At 45.2% G+C, this 20,027-nt stretch overlaps 1 protein-coding gene across 1 annotated transcript in view; it reads right to left on the reverse strand.

Annotated features, from left to right (window-relative positions):
- STAB2 (stabilin 2) overlaps window positions 1–20,027 on the reverse strand; it is a 144,793-nt gene that overhangs the window by 99,831 nt on the left and 24,935 nt on the right. The window contains exons 6-15 of the mRNA XM_045779460.2: window positions 19,852–19,947; window positions 14,682–14,807; window positions 13,547–13,743; window positions 11,783–11,916; window positions 6,024–6,157; window positions 4,316–4,398; window positions 2,567–2,716; window positions 955–1,098; window positions 350–406; window positions 71–196 (exon numbers count right to left, since the gene is read on the reverse strand). Coding sequence (XP_045635416.2) covers window positions 71–196; window positions 350–406; window positions 955–1,098; window positions 2,567–2,716; window positions 4,316–4,398; window positions 6,024–6,157; window positions 11,783–11,916; window positions 13,547–13,743; window positions 14,682–14,807; window positions 19,852–19,947 — 1,247 coding nt within the window. The remainder of the gene's footprint in view (window positions 1–70; window positions 197–349; window positions 407–954; window positions 1,099–2,566; window positions 2,717–4,315; window positions 4,399–6,023; window positions 6,158–11,782; window positions 11,917–13,546; window positions 13,744–14,681; window positions 14,808–19,851; window positions 19,948–20,027) is intronic.

Here is a 20,027-nt window from a genome sequence, read left to right on the forward strand (position 1 = left end):
AAGTCTGTAGGGGCACAGACTGAGGCAATGATGCCTATATGATTCCATCAGAGTAAGTAGGATACCATACCTCTGGAGAAAGGAGGTAATCAAGGGTGCCATCTTTCATATTGTTTAACGCTTCATTACTTGGAACAAAAATGGTGTATGGTCCATTGGTCCCATCTTCATCTAAGGTATGTCCCACATTGGTTTCCTGCATTTGAGAAGTGAAATTTTATATATGCAACCTATCTCTGACAAATACTTTAAATAATTCCTTAGCAAATATTACTAATTGACACCTATGCTCATTATATGAAAGATTAGACATAAAACCATTTTCCAGAAATTCATGAAAAGCACATACCTCTAACAAAGATCTGAACTTGCTGTATCTTGGTTGTAGCAATGTCATTATAGTTTGCTAAAAATCATGAAAAGAAATAGGTGGTTTAGGATATAGACATCCCAACATTAAAAGGTCCGTGACAGAGTTTATGTGTATGTGTAAATGTGGATAGAAAATGCCCTGTCAATTGCAACGCATGATAGAAATGTTTCCTGCTAAATTAGTGGTTCAGATCGCATGTTCTGAAGTAGCCTTTGGCCATCATCAAATGAGTCAAAAGAAATAAATTTTTATCGTAGTGAGGACTGCCCTCCTCCATAAAGTACGAGGGATAACTTTTCATGACAACTCATCACTGGACTGAATGATTATATGTGGCCATAAAAGAGGTCATGAAATTGAGATCTTTCTAACACCTAATGCATGCTTTTCCTTCTGTTGGCAGACGTACCCAGAATTCTACTGAAAACAGAAATCATCCCATTTTCCCCATAGTCAGGGCCCTAACAGACATGAAGGACAAGCACATAACGCTGGCATGCATTTTCTTCGTTGATATGAGTCTCCAGGGAACAAAAAAAGATGGATTTGGGTTGACCTAACTTTTATCCAAAATGTCTCACCTCAGTGTTGCTCTCAAATGTGGGTGCCATCTTGTCCATGGCTCGGTCAAGTATGTGTAGGAGCCCGTTGGAAGCAACTATGTCCCCCTGTATAATTTTTACTTTCTTTTTGCCTCCGTAGAGTTTAAGCTTTATTTGATTGTCCTAAAACACCAAGAAAAGTAAAATTAATGTGGTATCCTTGAAGGAGTATTGGATTAGAAGTTCTGAGTCCTTGGGTGATGTCATTTATTGGCTATATGATCTTTTGGATAAGTAAGTCACTTAACCCAAAATGGGAAAGATGTCATTTGCTTGCTTGACTTCACAGGTCTTTCATTCATCAAGATCAAATAAGATAATGTGTGAAATCATTGATGACTACCTGTGATTGCTAAATGTGAATGGACTGCAAGTTCAGAAAGGGCAAAATGATTCAATTTACTGTAAACTTATCACCTACGTTAGTGTGTCGTATAGACAAGGCAGACAACAAAAAATTTTTGTTGCATAAATGACTGAAGCTAATTCCTTCTTCCTTTCATGTGGCTCTTACAAGCTATAGACAATAAATATGCGTTGAATGAGTGAATGAATAAGTGAGAGAATGAATGAATGAATCAGTGAAGGAATGTCCTTGTGAGAAAAGAAGCTACATTTTATCCATCTATCTAGATATCTATCCATTATGCATCCATCATCCAACCATCCATCCATCTGTTCATCTATCCATCCGTCCATCCATCCATCCATCCATCCATCCATCCATCCATCCATCTGTCCACCCATCTGTCCATCCATCTGTTCATCCATCCATCCATCCATCCATCCATCCATCCATCCATCCATCCTCTCACACACAGTACAACACACTGATTAATGATTCGGGTCTTGGAGTCAAGGAGACCTGCATTTGAATCCTGGCTCTGGCCCTTACTTGTGACCTCTCAGTTTTCTCACTTGAAAAATCATCTTTATGGTGCTGTTGCAAGTCTTATATAACATAAATAAAGTTTCATCTCAGTACTTCGTATAGAGTAAGGGCTCAATAATCTAACAACTACTGATAGTGGGTGAACTGCAACAATATAGGCCATAACCCACACATGAATGTTGTGTTTATTAATCACATCCCCTCTGGCTCAGAAAGAGTTATTTGTGAGAGGAAAGAGGGGTAGTTTTACTTAAACAACAGAACAGAACTAATGGCGTTAGGAGAGAGGGAATGCTAGGTCTGCAGAAGGTGGATAAACTCCAGCAACCTAAAACAAACATAATCCATTTCCTCTTGCAAGAGGGATGCCGAGCTGGCTTTGTGCTGGCGCTTCCAGGAAACAGGTTTACTGCAAAGCTTCTCCTTCCTGCTGGCACCCGAATGACGTTCTCTTGAAGACGATTCAGACCAGAGCAAAATCCAACACTTTATAACCTCTTTCCACAACAGATCTCTCCTGCCCGATCCTTCCTGGTGCTGCGCTCTGCTTCTGCCCTCATAGGGAAGTGCTTTGGCAAACAAGGAGTAAGGAAAGAAGTTCTTCATAAACTTCAGGAGCCCAACCACAGAGAGAGTTGGCTGTGGGCACTGGCTCAGCAGACTCTTTTGTTCCGGAAGCAAAATCAGAGAGACCCTTACCTTATCGCCGTTGAAGATTTCTCCTGACTTGCCGGTCAAGGTGTAGAAAGTGTCTGTGTTATTCATACGCTCGGTGTTCATCTGCCCAGCAATTATGTGGAGTTTCACGAAGTACTGAGCAGCCTCCTTGTCCATCAAGAGCTCTTTGACCTGAGGAAAGAGAGCCAGTTCTTTCAGTTTCCACTGGTGTTTGAAGGACAAAATGAGGTCGTGAGGCATGGATTGGCCAATCAAAGATGTCAATGAGAAGGCATCCTAACTCGGGCTTGGCCCTTTCAGGCACAGGTGACTTCTGGGGGAGTAGAATCTAGCGACCGGGAGGCAGTGGTCCGTGTCCTCTCAACCACCAGGAGCGAGGCTGGTGCAGGCACCGGGAGTCATCCGGAGCCCAGGGCGTAGATGGGAATGAAACAAGAAGTTATGCGAAAAGAAAGTGCAGACTAAATCCATGGAGCTTTTGGACAGGAAAAGTAGGATTTTTGAAATTGGCTGGATCAAATCTACATTTTGTCAGTATTATATATCATCAGCAATCAATCAGCAGAGACTTTTTATTAACTGTGTAAATAATCTATACAGCGAACAAGAGACCACATGCAAAGTGCCTCGTGCAGAGACATTTGACATTTGTGAACCCTCCTCCCCTATAAGGAGAGACGTGAGGCTATTTCTGAGGTTTAATGGTTGATTCATTTCAGATTGTCCAACGGTGGTCGCATATTAGGGTGAGGGTGGGTCTGTAACTCCCTGGGTTTTTATTCAATACAGCAAAAATTATTATCACAAGATATCTTGGATTAAGAGAAACCACTTATATACACATTAATATGTCCATTACCTCCATTAAACCAAATGTAGTAAATATCATGGACACCATCATGATAGGATGCTTCCAATGGGCACCAGGAGTTTCATTCCCACTGCATGATATCACTCCAGACAACAGCAGCTCACAGGGAAGACTACCGTGTTCTCCTACTTTCCTCTACCACTGTTATCATTATTTTTTTTTAAAGATTTTATTTATTTATTCGACAGAGATAGAGACAGCCAGCGAGAGAGGGAACACAAGCAGGGGGAGTGGGAGAGGAAGAAGCAGGCTCATAGCGAAAGAGCCTGATGTGGGGCTCGATCCCACAACGCTGGGATCACGCCCTGAGCCGAAGGCAGACGCTTAACCGCTGTGCCACCCAGGCGCCCCCTACCACTGTTATCATTAATGACTTTTTTTTAAAGTAGTCTCCACTCCCAGCACTGAGCCCAATGTGGGCCTGGAACTCATGACCCTGAGATCAAGACCTGAGCCGAGATCAAGACCTGAGCCAAATCAAGAGTCGGATGCCTAACTGACTGAGCTATCCAGGCACCCCATCATTTATGATGATTTTAAAGAAACAAATATATAGTTAATACATTAGATTAATTCTTCTCATAGGAAGTAAGCAGTTTTGCATTATGCAAATCCTGTTTATCAAATGACTACACTTAAGATCCCTCAGTCATTACCCTTGAAGGGGTCAGGATTGGAAGGGGGCACCGCTGGGCCCTCTAGGGAGCTGGTAATGGTCTTGCTGGATACACCGGTACATTCACTTTGTGACAATGCATTGAGTTGTGCACTTACAATCTGTATGCTTAGTGTAAGGATGTTATATTGCACTAAAAGTTTACTGCCCACCCCCAATCACCACCTTATCATCAGTAGATTTAATTTTAATAGGGGTTTCCCACTTTATTTTAAATACTTACATTGAATCCTTTCAGTCCCTTGTCTGTGGGCAAGAGCACAGTGAATGGTCCCAGGTTACTTAGTGGCCAGGCATAGGCTTTGTCTTAGGAATAGAAATACATAAAGAAAAAAAACACCAAATGAATCAGTGGCACCTGAAGAGTAAAATCAAGCAGTGGTCCTTGTGGTCCCTTTAGGCCCTTTGAATCAAGAGCTCTTCTCTTCTAATTGGTATGTGCGGCCCTTGGTAAACTGGGAAGCTCTAAGAAAGCAAGATATCATGATGCCATGGCCCCCAAAGCGTCTACATCACTGTGTGGTTTTCCTTGCAGACACAGTCTTAGCTTCAAGGAGACCCTGGGATGAGACTTGTGAGGGTCATGTGACAAAATCCTCAGTCAATCCCAGCAGGTGCCTGACCCTGTGCCCGGCTATCTGAGCTGTTTGCCATGGCGGTGAGCAAAGACGCAGGCCTGCTCCATCCAGGGCCAGCTCCGAAGAGCCTCATGCTTGATTTAATCCTCTGCTGTGGCCACCTTGAAGTGTTTAATAATTTTTGAACCAAGGACCCCGTCTTGTCATTTTGCATGATGTCCTGCAAATTAGATGGCCGGTCCTGTTTCCATCCTCCCAGAGATGCTGGGACGGCAGGGAGGGCTCTGGGCTGTCCCGTAGCAGACAATGTGGACCGGCACTTCATAAATGGGTGGAAGGTCAACAGGACTTTGTTGGGAAATGTTCGAGAGCACATTCTGCAAAGGACACTCTGTCACCCTTGTCTGCTGTCATTTGATAGTCCGAGTTCTTAGAGGAAGGCTGTAAGAAGCCAGAAGCATGCCACAAACGCGTGACTCCCTGTAGGATGCCTTGGAAAGAGGAGGACATTTGTGCAGGCCCTATGTTAAGGTTTATGCCCACAACGCAGCACTGACCCATTCTCTATCTGTGCTCTTTCTGGGAAATCATTTTTTGGTGATGGGTAAATTCTCGATACTGATATTTTAAGGCTTTTGCTGATGGGTCAAGTCTGTGTTTTACTTTCTGTTGATGGGTCAAATTTATATCTTATTGAAAGTCTTGTCCAATGCTGCGATCAGCTGTGATATTTCATTCTGAAGGGGGTGTTGGGTAATAACCCCTGGAGGGCATTTGGAAATGATGAGGGCATCTTAGATTGTCACCCCGCCTGAGGGGCTGGGAGAGGCGGTGTCACTATAGACAATTAGTGGTTGGGGGATGGCAAAGGGCAACATCCAGCAGCATGTGAGAAGGTCACACCAACTATTCTCAAAATTCAGTGGCACCCACTGTGGAACATGGATACAACCCAGGGTTTTAGTCACTCTCTATTCCCAGTATTATCTGCCAACCTTGCTTCACACCTGGAGGACCTGCAAGGTCAAGGGAAAGAGGGTGGTCTCCATCCTCATATCAGTAGCTGCCCTGTCTCGTTGTTGCAGACTTGTTAATCTAGAGTGACCCCAGGACCCTGTCCTCAGCATTCTGCCTACTAACTGTTGCATTGCTGGACCTCTTGGCACTCATTCCTTGTCTCCTTGGAAACAGCTGCCTGTGCTTTCCCTCTCACCTGCACGATTCCTCCCTAGGAGGGCCGATTCCAATAGATTCCTCCCCTGCCCATCCCTTTCTGAATGATTGTGTCTTACAGATGCCTTGCCTGAAAGATGGGTGCCCTTTACGTGGAAACCTGCACCCGCAGCCACGTACCCAGGAGTGAGATGAAAGAGGTCAGACTTCCTTGCCATTTTCCTCTGGGTTCAGTGTTTAATTCTCTGAGTCGCTCCATGATGTTTCCATAACATGTTGAGCCATCACCCACGTAACCTTTCTGGCAAGTGCATCTATAGGGAGGGTGAAAACACATTCTCAGGGTCTTAGAGCCATTGAGTATTGAGATCCTACAGTCCAACTCCCTCATCTGAGAACAGAGTAAGGGCAAGGGCCGTGTGTATATTTATGCCCTATATTAACGTCATATCTAGCGCAGGGTTTGGTTCAGAGCAGGTACATAAGTAACGGTTGAATGATAAGCGGCAACTGAATTGCAATAAATATATAGATAATGGAATTTGCAGAAATTTTATACAATAGTTTCATAAAAGACTCACGGAGTTAAGGACAAGGTTTAAAGGTGCGCCAGCCCTGGCGTGCTGGTAAAGGTTTAATAACCAGCTCTCTGCGGGGGGTAGGGCAGAGCCCTGCTTTTCAGCTTTTGCCAATTTCCACGGGTTGTACTCCCACCTTGGCCAATCTCAAACTACCAGTGTGATGTCAACCAGCTTGCAAAATCCTGAAAACGTAACCACCAGCTTTCGCGACTCAGTAAGCCCTGGCTCTAGCACACCACCGCTGCCTAGCAAAGAGGAGCTGATAGCCAGCTGAAGCCAGCTAGGTGCTTCGGAAGGCGACGTTGCACAGGATCCTGGGATAAGTGGTGGGGTAGGGGAGGGGTGCTGCAGAGATGAGAGCTGCAGGGAGGCCGCGGTCATCATACCACCAGCATGACTCATGTTGACAAAAGGCTTCCAAAGGACAGTTACACACTCATGAGTCCAGTTGTATTTCCAAATATGGTCCCATGGCAAATAGACGTATTTTTAACAAGTTTGCTGAGCAAACATTTCGGAGTTTTATTACCCCCGCCTGGATTGCTGGAGTGACTTCCTAACTGGTCTTTCTGCTCTCACTTTCCTTCTCCTCAAATCGGTCCTTCGCACAACCCTCTGAGTGGCCTCGCCAAAAGGGAAATCTGGCACCTTTGTGCCTAAAACTACATGGACTCCGTTCACCTGCAGAAGAAGGTCTAAGTGCTTAGCATGGCCTGCAAGACCCCAAAGGGGAACTTGCTTATGTCTCCTTCCTGCTGCACGCTGCAAATTCCAGCATTCCCAAGTTGCCTTCTTTTTCAGAGACTGGGATGCCCTTCTCAGGCCATGTGCCCTGCCAGGAATGGTCTCCTGGCCTCACCTCATGGCTCAGGAGTGATCTGCTCTAAGTAGTCTTACCTGGCCTCATGACTCTCCCCAACAGGAGCAGACTGTGGGTACCCCCCTCCATCACAACCCTGTCCACCAAAATGAGCCCCTGAGGTGTTGTCTCCTCTGCTGGAAGGGAAGCTCTCCCAGAACCTGCATCCTACTCCTTCCTCGTTACATTCCAGCACTTGGGATGATGCTTACTTGTTGAACTGGTTATTTACCAAGTATCCACTTAATTCTAGGAAGCTTGCCAGGGAGGAGGGCTACAGAGATGACGATAACAGATACCTTGCCCTTTTAGTGTCTCACATTCTGAAGATGGGCCTGAAAACAAACAATCTTGGGCCACATGATAAAGCCACTTGATCTCCTCAAGTCTCAGCTTCCTCATCTGTGAAATGGATTTCCTGATACGTTTAGGGCTGTCTATGGAAGAGAAGATGCACGAGGAACAGCTGGCACAGGAACAGACACATAAGAAAAGCTCAGTACTTGGTAGATGATGCTGACAATGACGACGATGATGACGGTGATGGTGGAGATGGTGGCAATAGGGCCACCAGTCCTGCGGGGGAGCCGGAATATAGCAAGGCAAGTCCATAACCACATAGGTGAAGCTCTGGAGAAGCACCGTGATGAAGGCTTGAGTAGGGTGCTATGGGGCATGGAGGAGGAAGTGACTAATTGTGCCTGGAGGAATATGAAACAGGGTTTTGGAGAAAGTACCACTTTAGAGAATTCTAGGATACATATGAGTTTTCCTGCTGGATGGATGATTGGCAGATCATTTACTGATTGAGACTTCGGAATTTTTCGTAGAACAACCAGAGTACCCTGGGGACATTTGAGAATGTCTGGAGATATTTTTGGTTGTCAGAACAGAGGTGAAGGTGCTGCTGGCATCTAGTGGGTGGAGGCCAGGGATGGTGCTGAGCAGCCTACAACGCAGGGGACTGCCCCCACAGCCCCAGATATCAATACTGCTGAGCTTGAGAAACCTTGCTGTAAGGAATCACTCTGGTGGATCAAACAGTGAATCAATCGTCTACTTAATACAGTTAAATAACAGTTTCCTACACAAACATCAACTTCCTCTGCAAGACCTGTGCTCCAGGACAGTGAATGTGAGAAGCACAGGGTGGGCGGTGGGGGGGATTGGTAACTCTTATTACAATAGTCTTTGTTCTAAATTACATACATTTCATTTAAAGACATCTGATAATAGCATGACAAGTAACCTGTACGAACCGCCAAGTATGTTCCTCTCTAAAAGTTCCCTAAGTTGTTATGAGGCCAATAGTCTGTTTTGTGTAAAATACCTTGACTTATCTTGCTTAAGGATGGCAGGAGAATCGTATTTTAATGGTGACGCTGCTGAATGGAATGCATGGGATATAAATACTTTTTATTGTTTAAAATCTTGGTCTGGACTCTGACATTTCAGGAGACGGTTTTCTGACTTAAACGCTCTCAGCTGGCCGTGGCGTATTCACAGTGGGGCCCCCTTTTGTCAATTGCTTCTCTATTAGGAGTGAAGGTCTCTTGCTGTCCTACAGCTCTAAAAACACCCCAAGCCATTGGCATTTTATAAGATATGGGATGTAATTAATTACATAGAGTGCTGGATGAAATTTAGTGAAATTCTAGGGTGTCCTAAAAGACTTACTACAGTTGCTGCCTTCACTCGTTCACTTGTTCATTTCAGTCCTTCATTGATTCATTTGTTCCTCCAAAGTGCCACTCATGTCATTGTTTTAATGGGTGCCAGGAGTTGTTGCAATAAAGATAAATAAGACGTGGACCCTCAAGGACCTTACGTTCTAATTGGGAATTGAGATCAGTGATACTAATAGCTAATATCTATTAATAGCTGCTATTCCAGTTTCCTTGGTAGGGGCCTGATACGGTTTCTTATTTAATACAACAATCCTACGAGGTGGGTTCTGTTATTAGCCCTACTTTAGAAGAGGAAATAGCGGAACAGAGAGGTTCAGTATCTCACTCAAGATGACATAGCGTGTAGGTGGCAGTGTTTGCACTCATCACCGCTGTACTACGCGTGTACTATGTACAGAAGCATTTCAGGTGCTCCAGGAGGCCAGGGGGTTGCTGAGTGGTCTGGGAGCACAGGGAAGACATCCTAGAGGTGGGGACACTTGAGCTGAACAGTGAAGGATCACTTGATCTTAGCCCAAAGGCTGAGAGGCAAAGAAGAGTGAAGGATCAATATGCTAGCCTGACTCAGAGCGGGTGAGGAGGGTATGACGTCTAAGCAGGGGGAATAGCTTGTGCAAGTGTATGGAGCTGGGAACGGCGTGGCGTGTTTCAGGGACAGCAGTGGGTGAGCCAGAGCCAAGAGGGTGTTCGTGAGGGTGGTGAAAACAATGCTGCTCATTCATACCCTCCGCAAACAACCCTCGGCCATGCCCCTGGGGGAATCGTACCAGGGAGCGCTCGTGCAGGTCCTGGAGGCTGGTCTGGAGGCATTTAGGCAGAGGTGCCTGAGTATGGTCTGTGAGGGGGACTCGGGCCCTGGGAGAGCATGTCCCCTTCCTCCTTCAGACCCCTTGCCCTGGTGTAGCTGGTGGAGGGCCAGAATGGGGCACTCTAGAATGCAGTGCCCAGGGCAGGGCAGGAAGCTGTTTGTTTTTCTTAGTAATAATCAACACGGAGCTTATTGCTTACAAGACGCTTATAAGCATCAGCTCCACTCTTTCCAGGGAGATCCTCTTGGTCTCTAGTGGACTTGTCAGGTGAAGGAAAGCTTACATGGCCTGTCCAAGGTCACTCCAGGGGTGAGTGAAAGAGCCCACGTTTGAGCCCATTCTTCTTTATTGGGTGGACCTCTGTGACTAAGGCAGTAGGATTTTGAATATTCTGCATAAGCTCCTTACCATATTGAAGAGGCGTAAACTAAATCTTTATCCAAGGTGAACTAAATGACCTGCACGAAGTTAGTAGTGGCCCCATATTTTATCAGTGTCACGTAGCTAGTCTTACTTCATCCTCTTTCCAGCCTTCCCAGACAGTCCATTTTTGAGGGAGCGGGATCAAGGGGATCAAGTGGTAGCCCACGGGCATTCTAAACCCAAGCTTTAATGCCACTTACATTATTCTGATGTTCCTTCCAGTTTCATTTTTGATTTTATGCTCTCAAATACAAAGGAGAGAAAGTGTTGAAGTATTGTACTCAGACTTGCTGAGAGGATGGCAAAAAGTATGTAAGCTGTACACAAGTGTGTGTACATATATGCCTATACACATGATTGTGGTGTGTGGGTGTGAGCACACATATGTGTAGAGTGATTTCTACATGCCAGGTTCTGCTCAGAAACTGATGAATAATTCTCATGTAATCCTCATCACAGGTCTCATGGGAGGTACAATTCTCTTTATAGGACAGAGGAAACATAATTCAGAGAGATGAAGGCAAAAGGCAGAGCTGGGACTTGAACCCAGGTGTTCTGGCATCCAAGCTCTTTTGACTCTACCCACAATGAGTACAGATCTACTTATTTGCCCAGATAAAACGTGACAATCCTAAAACCTATCTGGGCAAATCCACACATTCCAGACCCAACTGTAAAAAGAATAAACTTCAGAGAAGATGAAAAGGGGCTCTGCAAGCACAGAAACTGGTTAGTAATTACACGGTTCAAGGTCTACTACTATGGTTTTGAGCTCACAGTGGCAGTGAGTCCTTCACAGATGCCGACGACAATGAGAACAGAAAGTGACACAGTAGCCTCGGTCTGGGAGTCAAAGACTGGGGTTCTAGCCTCAGTTCACCCACTAATGAAAACATAATACAGCTGTATAGTAGTTTCTAGAACATTCTCTCATGTAATGTTCTCAACATAGCGAAGTAGACATCACTATGCTCATTTCATACATGGAGAAACTAAAACCAGAGAGATGGTGTCACCAAGGTCATTCAGCTCGTAGATACCAGTATTGAGACTCAGACCCAGGTCTTTCACCCCCAAATACCACACAACCTGCCTTGGCCTCGGGAGTTTTCACACAAATATTTTCACTCTCGGTAAGTCCCTTCTCTTACAACCTAGAGTCCAGGAAACACCACCGGTGTTTATTCACCTTCCCCAGTCTTGTTTGGCACCACTAGCAAGCAATATTTCATGAATGAGGAAACAGGCATATACATTCGAGGTCAAACGCCTGTCATCACAGCAGACCTTTGTTTTCCCAGCGACGGTGGTTTCCTTCTCCCACGCTCTGACCACTTACTACCGAGTTATCAGGCATATCTCAGCACGTTCTAATGGTCATTACAAAGGAAACAATTGTCGAATGATTCAGTGATTGAAGAAAGCTGTAATTGGGTACCTACCGTGCTCCTTGCATCCTGCTAGGTGGGGGTGAGTGTGGGTACAAGACTGAGTAAGACACATTTCCTGCCCTTTGAGGAACTTACAGCATTGGCTGGCCACCACTTGGAAAGAAGGTGGTGGAACTGAACAGACTTACTTGGGTTGGCCTGGTGCGATGGTAGTGCAGTTAGCGTTCCTGTGACAAGGGTTATTGGACTCACAGACATCGATCACACTGCACCCCACTCCAGGGACGTAATTGCGGTAATGTTCTTTACACTCACAGTGAGACTTCAGAAGACAAGGAGAGAAAAAGAAAGAGTTCTCGTTAGTCACAGAAGCTGATATCCTTCTTTAACCCATCTGTATTCTGCCATAAAAACTAACTTAGGGCTTGTCCAAGCGTGGGCTTCAGTTGAAAATTTGTCAAAGTATTCAGAATTGGCAGTCATGTCTATGTATTTCACCCATTGGGAAATTACACCTTGTTTGTAAAGTTCGCCTTTTTGGTTTTCTTGTTTCCTAACCCTAGGCCTTTCTGGCTCCATAATTCCTGGTTTTAGATTGTCTACAGGTGAGTAGAGACTGAGGCTCAGATGGGAGATATTATAGCTCTAAAGAGTGGTTTTCAACAGGGACTCTCACCCTAAGGTACACTGGGCAATGTCTACGGACATTTCTGATCGTCACAACAGGGGAGGAGGCCAGTGTCACCAGAGGCCAGGGATGCTGTCAAACATCCCACGATGCACAGGACAGCCCCCACCACAAGGGATTCTCCAGCCCCAAATTCTGGTCATGTCCAGGTTGAGAAACCCTACTCTGGAATAATGGGAATAATGCTTCTGTGTGAATAATGGGGGGTTTCTAAGACTTGAAAATCTACCTTGGGACCCATTTTTTGGAGACAAAGTTTATTTTTAATCTCACTCCCAAGGTTCTGGGACCTTGGCTCAGAGTATGATGTGGCTTTTTCCAGAAGGGCCCTCATTTTGAGGATGGCGGCTCAGCTCCTTGAATTTCTTTCCAAACCCACCTGAGACGTTGATAGCAGAAATGGCGTGTGATACATTTTTTCCTGGAAGATGGATTGGGTGGATTCTCTGCAGGGAGCTCCTGGAGCATTGCCACGGGGTGATTGGATTGCTGGGGACACGGGACTCTGGTTGGGCCAGGCACTGAAGCCTTTCCTCCTACCAGGGCAACAATATCCTTCTGTACAGAGAGATTTCCTCCACTGAGCTGGGTGCGCATTTATGGACATAGTGAGCACCCACTAAATGGTTGATGGATGAATGAAGTATTAGCAAAAGGGCTCTTTCAACTGGATTCCTCAACAAAGGTCTCTGGATCTGGCTTTTTTTTTTTTTTTTTTTTTTACCAGTCAAGGTCATGATGTGATTTAGAGGGACAGGGTCTCATCCCAGAATAGCCTCACTGCTCCCTACTATTTGTCAGGGCTGCCTGATGTTTTGTCGAGGCTCATCTCTTCGGGACAGAATATTTTTGGTTCTAAGAGTCCTCTCTTACCTTGAAAAGATATGAGAGGGAATAGAGGATTACAGGTGAAAGTCAATGACATATTCACCCAAGACTTGGGTAGCAGTTGATTTGTTAATCTAATTTGAATTGTATATATATTTTGCTAATCACCCTCTATGACCAAGATACAAGAGAACGTAGGACAGTTAAGTTTTCCCTGAGGGGCTGGGAAAGTGTGAGTTCAGAGGATGGTCTGGGGAGGGGACACATTGAGGTTAGCCCTGAGCAAAGGGAGGTCTACCTGGAGAGGAAGCCTAAATTGAGCACTGAAAGGGTGAAGTGGGAGAACCTAGCAGACAAGTGATACCCATGGCACGGTTTTAGCTTTGCTGGGCCGTCCTACTTTTAGACACCCTAGTTCCACGCATCATGGGCTCACCTGTCCGGGCCCATCATATATGCACACCGTAGACTCTGTAGGGCAGTTTCCGTAGTGAGTCTGGCAGGGGTCTACTGGTAAGCACACTTGGCCATCCCCGTGGTAGCCTTCTAGGCAGGTGCAACTGTGCTGATTCGGTCCCAGGTACGTGCAATGAGCGTGAGGATGGCAGACTGCTTGTAAACACGGATTGATGGCTTGAAAGGCAATGACAGGGTATGAGCTCATCAAAGTTGCACAGGCAATTTGATAGTTTTGAGGGAGAGAGAGAGAGAAACGGTTCATCTTACCCCACCTGATGCACCCCATCCGTTGAACAGATTTCTATATAGCTGTCAGAGATTATAACTACAAATACTGTATTGATATATTACTATGCCATGTTACACGTGGATTTAAATATAAAATAGCACGAAAGAAAGCACGAATACGTGTGGTATTTATAATAGGCACTGGCTCTGTCTAAGCATTTGCCATACATTAACTCAGTTAACCCTTACAACAACTCTGTAAGGTAGGAGCCATTATTATCCCCCTTTGATAGATAGGAAAATGGAGGCACAGGCAAGTTAAAGAATTTGTCCAAGGTCACGTATTTAGTAATAAGCAGATCTGGGATTTGAATGCTAGCTGTCTGCCTCCAGAGTTCATGTTCATAATCAATACACAACACAATGTCTCACAAAGCGAATGAGCTTGGAAAGGAAAGGAAATAGACACCCACTGCTCAGCATATCATGCCCTCTTTAATTCAACTCATGAATCATTGAACATTATATCAAAAACTAATGATGTGCTATACCTTGGCTAATTGAATTTAAATAAACAAAAAGGAAGGAAAGGAAAGGAAAGAAAGATAGACTGTATTTAACCTAACATCGGTACAGTTGATATAAAACTATGTGTAAAAATCTATTTATGTGCTTTGATAATAGAAGGAGAGAATGCCATTTATTGAAAAGCTATCATGGATGAGCGTGTGCTCGACACTTGTATATTTCATTCAACTTAACACAGAGAGAAACAGAAGCGCCCTCGTGTTAACATTAGGGAGGTTGCGAGGTTTTGGTTTTTTTTCTGTTGAGTAACTTAAACATCTCAATTACTGAGCTAGCAGGATCTAAATTCGACTCACGCTCGCAGTAGTGGCCATCGCCTTGGTAATTGGGAAGGCATTTGCATTCCAGTTTCGTTTCATCTTGGCTGGAAGGTGAGCATCTGGAATTTTCAGGGCAGAGCAAGGCCGCACATTCAGGAATGGCTGCAAAGGAAGATTGTTGAGATACCCACATTAGTAGAATAACTGATTCTAAAAAACTCAACCAACGCAGTGTTCTTTGTGATTAAGAAAATAATTTAAAAAGACTCATTGTGACAATTTGAAAAACACAGAATGCATAACGTAAAAATTAACTGTTTTCTGATTCTCATTCTTCCATTTCACTCCCAAAGTAAATAATATCAACAACCAATATACTACATTCACTTATAAATTTATGATTTTTATTTTACAAAATGGAATCCTGTGAAGATATTTAGCAACTTGATTTTTAATTTAACAATATATTTTTTGGAGGTATTTAAAGATCTATTTTAATCTCTAATAACTAGTATTTCATCATCTGGGGGGCACAGATGGTTGTCAAAAACTATAAGGAGTCTGACATATTATCCAATGTGCAAAGCTTTGAAGTTGAGCTAATACAGTTCCGTGGGTGCTGGTAGAAGCTATGACACTCCTGGGTCAGAGGGGGAAGGATGGTTTATTACTCACATCAAGAATAGTAGCCAGAGTGGTGGCATTTTCAAGCCAGTTCTTCCAAGCCCCAAGTCCCCTGGGGCAATGGAGAGAGGGGCTGCAGTGGATTCCAGTACAGGGGAGGAGCCCCAGTCTTAGGGAATCTAAGTTATTATTATTTTTTTAAAAATAGGCAATGTATTAGTTAGAGCCCCGGCAGGAGACGGAAACCACACAATTATTTGAATGTTTTAGTATAAAGAATTATTAGCAGAAAATTCATGAGAGTTAAAAAGAGTTCTAAAGAATGAAGGGATAGTGGATATATACAAAGTAACCACTCCCCGGGGGTTGAAATAAGTACCCAAGGTAGAGCCCTTCTCTCACCAGGACCGAGCTCTAGATGTCACTGGAAAAGGGCATGCCTTGGTCACTAAATGCTGGAGAAAGTGCTGAGGTGCCTTGGAGCTGAGACTTGCTGAAAATCTTCCCCTAGGGCTCCAGGGAAGTTCATCCACAATGAGGGGCCAAGCCTCAGGATTCATTTGGTGCCTGGGAAAGCTGCTCGCCACTGGGTGCTCCTAGAACCAGAAGCTGAGAAGTTGCCCCCTTGGAAGGGTAGTACACTTGTGTGTGTGGCTGGGGCCAGGGCGACTTCAGGGCCCAGCTATGTGGGAGAGAGGTGGCATGGCTGGCTCTCCAGATGGCCAACCCTGCAGGGCCCTTGGTCGCACGGCTCCGAGGAGAAGGCATACCGAACAGCAAGCACACCTCTGTGTGGTGGGGCACAGCTCTGTGGTGTCTGGGGCTCCTGGCTATGCCACTGCCACCTGAGTCAAGCTTTAGACAAGGTTCACAGTAGGCAAACGCTGGAGGAGGCTGAGCCCTGCAGGAACCTAGTGTGGGAGAGACTGTGGAGGGCTGAGCAGTGGAGAAAACCCAAGTTCTCTGGGGTGCTGGTGAGTGAGCTAAAGCAGAAACAGGAAGAGAAAACCCTTTCTTCTTCAGTGTCCCTCCAGCACCTTCTATTCATAAGATTTTACATCTTGCTGGCTGGCAAATGAGAATTATTTACAAATTCCCCTCCATTATCATAGAGCAAGCAAAAAGGATGAATTTTGAGCTGAAAGGTAATCCCTTGATAACTCAAACAGGCAGGACACAGCCTACACTTTGTTGCCAAGGGGAGACCCTGCATCTTCCAAGGCTGTTTGCGATACAAACATCCTTTAAAGAAGTTGGAACAAAGAGTAGTCAGTGTGCTGCCCTCAAGAGGTGTTCGAATATGAGATGCTCGTGGAGAATTGTCCCCAACGGTGCTTGTCGAACCAAACATTCAGAGAGAATATCCCCCACAACTCTTCCATAAAGTAGAATCTTGCCAGAAAGTGGCTGCCCTTTCAAGGATTACATTTCCAGACCCTCCTTGCATCAGGTGGGGTCACATGACTACATTGATGGACCAGTGAGAGGAAGTTGGATGTGTCATTCTGGATTTCATAAGCAGGGGCTTCTCCACCCTCTCTTCTTCCTTCCATGGCTCAAAGCAGAGCACCCTGAGGTGCTACAGGATGGCAGAAGCACAAAATAGAAAGATCTGGATCCCTCATCACCATGCGGTGGGAAGCTGGTGTCAGCCAGAACACCCACACTGGACTGTACATGAGTAAGAATTACACCTCTGTTAGGTTAAGCTAGAGGTTCCCCGAAGTCTCAGGTCATGGCGCTCAGTGTCTTAACGTTTTCATGGTGCCCCAGTCTAAAACAAGTATCTACCAGGTCCATTTATTAAGTCGTTGGAACGAAGGAATTCGGTAAGTGTGCCATGAGACCTCAGTAACCATTTAAAAACGTAATGTGGTTACTATAAAGAGATATATTCTCATTTCATTCTTAAATAACCACATTTACTTATAAGTGGAATGTGTGAGCTTTTTGGACACTGCCCAACTCCTTCAACCTTGGAATCAGATTGGAAACTACCACCCTTATTCCATTCGGAAGGATTTTTCTTTGATACTTGCTTTTTATCCTAGCAACCACTGAACACACAGCTTTGTAAAGATCATGTCGTTGAAAGGGATGCAGTGCTACCTAATGTTGAAATTGTGAACTAACTCAAGCCAGCAATGCGTACGGTATTCTATAGACACTTCACTGTCTCCCTCCAAAGTTTAAAATATCCCGTAACACCCGTGCAAGTTTGATGTGGTAGCTTGGGACGCCTTGGCACAGCTTTGAAATCTTAGTGTTAAGCCACTGGAGTTTTACGTTTGTTTCTTACAAAAGCCAGCGTTACGCTAACTGGTGTAGGACACACCACCATTCACTCCACCATTCCCTCCGACGGACATTCAAGTTGTTTCTAGCTTGTATTGTTCTTACAAACAATATTGTCATGAATTTCTTTGTAGATATACTTTCACCTACTGGTGCCTGCCTCTCTCTTTCTCCAGGTAAATTCCTAGAATTGGGGCTATGGCAGCAGACTGTAAGCATATTTTCAAATTTAATAGATAAAATTCCCTCATAGTTTGTAGAAATTCATCTCCCCATTGACTGTACTGTAATTTTTCTCCTACCCACAGGCAGATGTTATCTATCTTTGCAATCTGGGTAACATAGTGAGCAAAAAACCCCCAGAAAACAAACAAACAAACAAAAAAACAAACCAACCCCAAACCAAACCAAAACCAAACCTCCAAACCTCTAAAATATCACTTTGTTATAGTTTTGAATTAATCTGCGATTCATTGACATTTCTGCATGGGTTAAGCACCTTCTCTATGCTTGGCTAGTTTTTATTTCTTCTCCTGAGAAGTAGCTGCTCTTTGGCAAATTTTAAAATTGGGTTCGTATTATTACGCACACTTTTCTGCCGTGTGGGTTGCAAATATTTTGTGCCAGTCTATTGGGTTTATCTTTCGACTCAGCGGAATTATTTTGTCATTTGGAGGCAAATCTGTGTGTGTTCTCCATTAGGCTGGCTTCTGGGCTGGGTCTGCTGTCTTACTAAAAAGGTCTTTGCTCATGAGTCCACTGGGCAATGATAGGAGTGGCCAGGGAAGGAGGCAGACTGAGGTCAACAGAAAGGGTTATCCTACCCATCTGTGTTTCATTCTGCTCTTGATTTGAAGTGGTCATTTGCATGCCCCTCTCCTCCACAGGAAGAAGGCTGGGTTTTATTCGTCTTCCTGACTGTGCATAGCCCCGCAGTGACTTTCCATTAAATGGGTTTGAATTTGTTGGATTTGAATCTGGTCCAATCATTTTGCAGACCAGAAGAGTAAAACCCAGAGGATAACTTAAGTGAAGCTAGTGTCAAGGGAAGAATGTCCAGTTTCTGAATGGATAAGCTCTGAATTCACCCTCATTACCTGCTCTTTGATAATGGACTGGATTCTATTTCTCCTTTACAGAGCTATATGAAGCTTGGCCGGTAGGGGGTTCTGGGGGCCACTGCAGGAGAAACGGGCTCCTCTCGTTGCTTCCTTTGCGCAGTGTTGTGTTTCTGCTGTGTTTGCTTGCTGCTGCCCTACGGTCTGTGAGCGGCTGTGTAAGGACACTCAGTGACGCTCCCCTTCAGCCATCACTCAGAGCACACGGTCTTTGGTGACCTTGCATCCTCAGCCGGGACCCAGTGACCACCTTCCCCCAGCCCTTTCCACACCCAGACATTGCACACTCCGAGTTTGGAGTTTGGCACCCCCAGCACTCCAGCTCCCTCCGTGTGCTTGCTCACCAGCCTTGGCCCCTCCGCACCCTGGGGCGTTGTTGCCTGAGCCTGCTGGATGAGTGGGGTCCCATGCTGGCTTGGGCAAACCAGCAAACTTCTCCTTTACCCCGTGCGCTGCCCCCATACCTTCTCTGACAAGCTTTGAACACAGCCTTGGGGATGGCCACCTCCTTCCAAGTGTCCTCCGTTACGCTCTAGCAGCCCTAGAGTTCACTTTGCACTTTTATAGCCACTCTCCTATCATAGCTTACTAATTCTTTTTATTAAACGTCCCTTGTTTCAATCACCCTCTGGTTCCTATCTCATGCTTGGACACAGTGTGATAGAGCATTTAAAGAATTTCAAATGATTTGAGTTCCAGCTCTTCTATTTGCTGGTTTTGTGACCTCTGGTGAATCACTTAGTTAGCCTTAGTGAACCTCCCTGTCCCGTGCATGTGTTCTGTCCTTGAGACATGAACTTGAGAACACGCCTTATCCCCCTTACTGGGTGGCTGACTTGTCGCTGTGGCCTCAGCTGGTTTTCCAGACTTCTCTATTCTCCTATCCTTCGTACCGCCACCAGCTTGACCTTCCTAAATCATAGCTATGTCAGTACCTTGCTCCCAAATCTCCCATGACTTCCACTCTTCTGCACTACCTCTTCCCTCCCTACCCCTTCCCCCCTCCCCTCCTTTCCTTTTTCTCCCTCTTTAATATTTGGTTTTCTCCCAGGAAAACATTTGATGGTACCTCACCCATGCAGAGCCCCGGTGTGTGAACACCAAGTTGAAAGGCATCCATCTGGGCCTATCTGCTCTGGCGGGGCATTACGGAAGCCAGCAGTACTTACGCTTGTCGCAGTTGGGGCCCGTGTAAGCAGAGTAGCACTCACAGCTTCCATCACCGTCTATCCCACTGTTGCACACTCCGTGCACACAGCTGCACACTGCAGACACAAAACAGGGATTTTTTTCATTAGCCGATATAGACTTCTGGAGATTCTGGAGGAGTAATGCTTTGAGATAC

This window comes from Ursus americanus, chromosome 17 (genome assembly GCF_024610735.1).
Source record: "Ursus americanus isolate L20-20 chromosome 17, mUrsAme1.1.p, whole genome shotgun sequence".
NCBI classification, from domain to species: Eukaryota; Metazoa; Chordata; class Mammalia; order Carnivora; family Ursidae; genus Ursus; species Ursus americanus.